The sequence below is a fragment of the Bactrocera latifrons genome, unplaced genomic scaffold, assembly GCF_001853355.1.
Source record: "Bactrocera latifrons isolate USDA-ARS-PBARC rearing strain unplaced genomic scaffold, ASM185335v1 scaffold_21, whole genome shotgun sequence".
Lineage (NCBI taxonomy): Eukaryota > Metazoa > Arthropoda > Insecta > Diptera > Tephritidae > Bactrocera > Bactrocera latifrons.
In genome coordinates, this window is record NW_017535630.1 from 2136741 (window position 1) to 2143300 (window position 6560).

Genomic DNA, 6560 nt, shown 5'->3' on the forward strand with positions numbered 1-6560 from the left:
CGAGCAGTGTGATTATTCGGCTGTTGAGCGCGTACGAATGTTTTTCATTCACCCGATGCCGTTCTCTGGTACATACATATGTATGCATTTAAGTTAAAAAACTTTTCTACCTAAAATAGAAAAAATTTTCGTTATACACATACTGAAATACGGCTGAAATTTTAGAAAAAATATTTAATGAAGTTGCCACCTTATTAATTCTTTTTCATCATATATATGTACATATATGGCAAATTTATTAGAAGTTATAGGACAAAGTTAAGAAAAAAATATTCATAACGATTTTTGTTTAGGTTTTGTATTAGAAGAGGGTTGCCAGACTTATAGAATTTTTCTTTAAGTAAAACAAAAAAGTTGACCAAGTGTACATATTGTAAATCAAAAGTAAAAGCAATGCAAATTTTCAATCTCGGCAACAAACAATATTTCCCACAGTTGCCACTTTACGTGAAGTATATATATGTACATATGTACATATGTATGTTTTTAAATATATTGAAATTTTAAATAAATGATATTAGAAAACTAGTAAAAATTCGTTGAAAATGTGAAATATGTGCCATTATTTACTTTTAGGTATGTATAACTTGGAAAATTGTTGCCACCAGAATATAATTTTCTATATGAATTAATTTAAAATTAAATAACAGGATTCAAAATTAGAGGTTATCAAAAAAGCTTTCTAGGCACAATTTCTATTTCTTTGGTGCCGCAATATGAAGGTGCCGTTGAAAAGAGGAAGCCCACCTGATTCAAAATTACCATATATAGGGTTATAGGTACTGCAAACGCTTACTTTACGAGATATTCGACTTTAAAGCTCAAAAATTCCAAAAATTCTCCATCAGATAGTGCATCCGCCTGATGAGCCATTGGGCGAAAATGTTTTAATGGAGGAACAATGTCACCCAAATCTTCTGACTCTACAGTAGGGACTTCTAAATTTCTTAATTCCATTCCTGTCTGTAATATTTCATATACATACTCCGGATTCACTTTTTGTATGTCCATAAGCATCTCCATTATCTGGGATCCAAGATTATCGCGATAATTCTTCGCAAGGAAATTTTGGAGATAGTCAAAGACAGCCAAATACTCCGACGATTCATAATCCCATTTTTCAAGCAAAAATTTGTGGTATCCCATGTTACAGTTTCCCGACATCAGTGCAGAACCGGGAAGTATTTAGATGAAAAAATTGCTTAATGTAAGGCCACAAATTTGCCTTGCTTTTTCTATTTACTTGGAAAAAATGGCAGATTTTGTCTTCCTTACACAGTAATAGTCATTTGTTCGCTTAAACGTCTGCGAATGTACTTAAGTTTCGTTAGAAACTTTTCGTCAGTCTGTACCGACTTGCCTTTTCCATCGCGACAAAACTCAGCTTTGAACCATACCAGTATAACTTCCGCTACTGAGGTAATCGTAGGAATGCACTATAATTCCACAACTTAAGGAAGACACTTCGTTTTGCTTCCATTTATTTCCGCCAGTTATTGAGATAGTCATCAAGTTAACTTTCGCAACAAAACAACAAATTATTATTAAAAATTTACCATGCGCAGCGTTTATACTAAGACGACAATTTTTCGCACCTTTCTTTTTAAATATTTTTAAATTGCACCTTCAATCCCAACTTAACTTGCATTGGTTGTGCTCTTCGATGGATAGATGGAACCCATTGAAGGGATTGATCTAATTTCCTTAAAAAATTTCAATGATTGCTCGTACGTTTGAACCAACTTTGCAAACGACTTGTACACTGCAATATTCAGAAGCGCCTAACGCAATTATAAATTATATTATATAATGTTATAATAAACATTTTTCCAGTATTGTGACATGCTTTAGAAAATATAATTGTAATATATACAAATGTTATATTACAATCATGTCTTCTTCTTCTTTACTGGCGTAGACGCCGTTTACGCGCCAGTCGTTTCTTCTCTTCGCTACGTGGCGCCAATTTGATATTTCAAGCGAAGCCAGCTCCTTCTCCACTTGGTCTTTCCAAGGGAGCGGGGGTCTTCCTCTGCTTCCCCTGGCGGGAATTATGAGCGACTTATAGATTTTGGTTTTTGTTCGTCGAGAGAGGATTTTGCTTCTCAATTGCTTACTCAGTCCAAAGTAGCACCAGTCGTTAAGAGTTATCCTTCGTTGGATTTCCAGGCTAACATTGTTGGCGTTGTTTACGCCGGTTCCAAGATAGACGAAATTATCTACGACTTCAAAGTTATGACTGTCAATAGTGACGTTAGAGGAAGGTCGTGGGTGCGACGACTGTTTGTTTGATGACAGCAGATATTTGGTCTTGCCCTCGTTCACTGCCAGGCCCAATTTTCATTCTGAGATTCGATATCTTAATTTCAATGCATCGTCAAACATTACGTATACGCCCAGCTGACCAGCACTGAATTAAGAGTTTGCGCAAAAAAGTGGACACCAGTAAAAAAGAAAAAGAGGAATATATGAAAATTGACAAGCACAAATGGAACCAACAAGCGGAAGAGCGCGAAAAAAGAGCAAATGTGCATTAAAATTATTATGAAAAGATTTGACTGGATTTTGTTAAGCGCTGCTTTCTTTGCTCACCACTTCACTATGCACTAAGCATTACATATGTACATATATCAGTGCAACGAATAGAGTTTTGATTATTTAGAAAAACAGTGTACGTATGCAAATATGTATATATATAAATTTATGATATAATTAACTACTTGGGGATGAAGCGATTAATTTACAACAGCAACGCGGAATTAAGACGACCTATTAGCGATTAAGTAGCATGTTTCTGTTGGCGCAGAGTTTCGAAGCGAGGGTAGTGCAGTAAATTAAATTTCTGTTTGTGAGCATTGAAATCTTAAATGGAGCAATTACATTGCGATGACAGGTTTTTGTAGTCAAAACCAGCACAACCAGACCAAACCAGCTTTAAGCAATGCAATTTCCAAGGCATGTTGATGGGCGGAAACAGCATTCCTGTTATGGGCAACTTTTTAAAGTACATTGTACGAATTGAACATAAAGGAAATATTAAAAAAAAGAAAACAGAGTTGAACACTTTGCTCTCATATACAATTTTTTGTTATAAGGCACTTCGGTTGACTATGTTTTGGAAAAATTAAGCAAATACAGGTTTCTTAAAATGACCGAGATCTTCCATGAGTATGTGTTATATTCTGCTATACTAAATTAACAGAAAGACTGGCAGTCAATGTCATGTGTAGATTTGATATTGTGATTACAACATCTATCTGCGGATTTAAGAAAAATGGAAAATGCGTGATACGATTCTTGATTTTTGCAGTGAAATGTAAAGTTGAAGTTGTAAGCGGTGACTCCTTCGATGGCGAACGTCAAAAATTGCTTTAATGAGCTACAATATGGTCGAATCTTTGTTTTTGATGAGCGTCTCTGAATATGGCTACAATTGAGAATAGCGTAACAAAGTCGATGATCTTATATTGGCAGACAGCCAATTGAAGCAGGGCATGATACGATAAAGATAGTAGGCGTCTCAAAAACTTGCTTGAGTCATATAATGTATGAAACCTTAGAAACTGGTTGCGCAATGAGTGCTGCTATTTGGCGAAGAAAAAAGCACTTTTCAGTCATGACAACCGGAGCACTGCCTCACACCACTTCCCATGGCTAAATTGGTCTAATTAAGTCACGAAAGAAACCACATTTAATATTGCTGGGTAAATATAGCTTTGACAATTAAATTTTAAGGCATATTTTGAAAACCTCTCTGAGCCATGGTATCGCATTATAACCAAACAAGGCCCCGAAAGATTAACGATTCACATAGAAAATAGTTTAAATAAGCGACAAGGCAAGAAGTAAATTTAGAAGTTAATTGTAGGGGCACCTGTGACCTAAAACTGAAAAAAAAACTACCCTATCGATTGCGACATTCTAAATGGATGAAACCTTACAAAGTTTCTTCTGGGTGATAAGTATTTCCTTACAATGACTTATGGTCGAAACGGTTTGTTTACACACAATTGATCATTATTTTTAAACGTCTCCTTGGAAAACAGATGATTATGCTGAGGGAATTCACACTTCAAAAAGTATTTAATAAACAAATTAAAAAAAAAAAAGCTTCAACTTAAAAGATATTGGGAGCTGGAATGGAAAAGTATCAAGTGTTTTATCAAATCCACTGAGTTTCTGGATAAGGTTTAATTTGGTTACCAGCCAGAAGTACAATGGGTTGAATGGTAGTTTCCGTAATGGTTTGGTGGGGCGTCTGAGTAAGCAATTTTCTCTTAGATGGAGAGCATTGGATCTTATAATAAGAGCCTGCTTCATTACATAAGCCAAAAACCACCCCGCACTTCTTTTATTGTCATTTGCAGTCTTATTAGGAGCTGTCACAATACCATTAACATATCGAAATTTAAATATTTCTTCGACCCAGCAGGAGGAGATGATTTCTGACCTATAACAACGTTTATTTTGATTCTTTGGACACTCAAAAGTTTATATTTAATTTTTACTGGGACTTCGAATAATTTCTCATATTATTAGTCAAGCATCAGGTAAAAATGAAACTTTTGGATTGCTGCAAATGATCGGTCGATAAGATTACAGATTGCGGTTAGAGTTGAGGAATATTGCCTCTCGAATGCCTCGTCAATTGCAATAGAAACTGTGTGTGCTGCTACTGATCAATCTCCGCGTCGTTTCGAATACAATTTTTTTGATCGCTTGATTAATATATGGATCATTAAATAAAAATGCCTTTATTAAAAGATGTGTTACAGAGTCATTTATGTAATGTACTTAAACTTGTAACAGAATTTATGGCCGGACTTAATAGTGTCAAAAAAATTAGTCAAATATTTTTGAAAAGGCCAAAATAATGACTTAAAAATGTGGACCAGCACCATGTACAAAGGAATTAGTATTTTTCCATTCAAGCTTACGTTATGAGTTGCCGAAAAATGGATAACCTAGTTAAAATTAGATTCATATTTACACGGAGCGTAAAAACTTCCAAAACTTCCCACAATAAATTTTAGCTGATGCTAAATCTTGTATCTCCGTATCTTATAGTTTGATAAATTATTTGCAGATATTTATAAAATAAATAAAATATTTTGCCGGTTAGGTAAGCAACACGTGGCATATAGACCTTCGGATTTTCCCCATCATAAACCATTAGGTTATATTTTAACAATTGCACTCATATATATATAAAGATGTATGATTACAAATATGCTTACTATATGGGTCATTCCACACAAAATTTATATACAAAAATTTTTATCGTACAAAACGTGTTTTCTTGCGTGAAATTTTGGCGTCATGAATTTTCAAAATTTTAACGTTCGAAAAAAGTTGTAAAGTTGATGTTACGTTTTTGTAAGATTTTTTTTTGCTATAAATAGTTTTTTTTCGATCCGAAAAGATTTTTATTGAAAAATTTATTCGAAATTTTTATTGAAAAAATGCACATTCATTTCCGTAGTTACTTATTCATACATTTTTTCAAACTGTATAAAAAAACTTAAAGAAATTACCCAAGTACAAATGTGATTACGTTAAATATAATAAAAATATAATCAAAAGCAAACATTGTCTAAATGTCTCAAATACTTAATTGCACTTACGTTTATAATTCCAACTGTAACAAATGCATTTATAACGGCTTTATAAATAAATGTGTGGTCCATATAATAGCAGAGCCTATATTATATCCGTATGTATATAGGGAGAAAAGTATTAAAATTTGCTGACTGATAATGCAATATGACGTAAGTGAAGGCATTAAGATGAAATTATGTATATATATAAAGTCAGTTCGGCGTGAGACCGCTTCAAAAGAACACAATTAGTATATAGAATCAGCCAAAGCGCGGTTGGCCATTACCGAGTTTCTGCTTTTGCATAAATTTTATGCGTAAATTCTTGAAAAATGTTTGGTTTGTGTAAAAATTCGGAAGGCGTCTTCAAATTTGAATTTCGGCGACAATTGCTGGCTTCAGTGTGCAGTAAGCAGACAAAAACAAATGTAGTTTTTCAGTGCTTTCAGAAAATGGAGTGAAATGGAAGATAATGTGCAAAATTTAATATTTGATACATTTTTTATAATATTTTAAAGCATATGTGAGCATTTAACAGTTAATAATATTTTTTCTCTAATTTGTTTTAAGGCATACATTTGTGTGTTGAAGCTTAAGAGAGAAAGAGAAGAAACGGCATATACATATAGTGTGAATGCTTAGAAACATTCTGCTTTGAAAGTTTTTTGCACAATTCAGTGGTGAAAAAAAAAAAATGTTTCTTTAAAGTGGGAATTTCTATAATTTCAGTAGCGACATTAGAAAATTAATGCAACAATTATAGTGACTCAAATTTGTATACCGTTATATTTGGAAATGCTGTGTAATGAAGGAAATATTGTGAAAATTGTGCAACGAAAGAGCTGACCGAGTCGTGAAAATTGTGATTTTTAATGAACTAAAATTACTGGATTGAGAGTACAATAATTTCACAATAATTAATTTTACTAGTTTCAAATAGTGAAATCCAAAATACGAAAAAAT

At 33.4% G+C, this 6560-nt stretch overlaps 2 protein-coding genes across 2 annotated transcripts in view; one reads left to right on the forward strand and one right to left on the reverse strand.

The window, feature by feature from the left end:
• LOC108968360 (CD82 antigen) overlaps window positions 1-6560 on the reverse strand; it is a 38170-nt gene that overhangs the window by 2827 nt on the left and 28783 nt on the right. The gene's annotated exons all lie outside the window — the stretch shown is intronic.
• LOC108968359 (facilitated trehalose transporter Tret1-like) overlaps window positions 5836-6560 on the forward strand; it is a 6945-nt gene continuing 6220 nt past the window's right edge. The window contains exon 1 of the mRNA XM_018932346.1: window positions 5836-6005. Within this exon, the coding sequence (XP_018787891.1) occupies window positions 5930-6005 (76 nt within the window). The 5' untranslated portion in view covers window positions 5836-5929. The remainder of the gene's footprint in view (window positions 6006-6560) is intronic.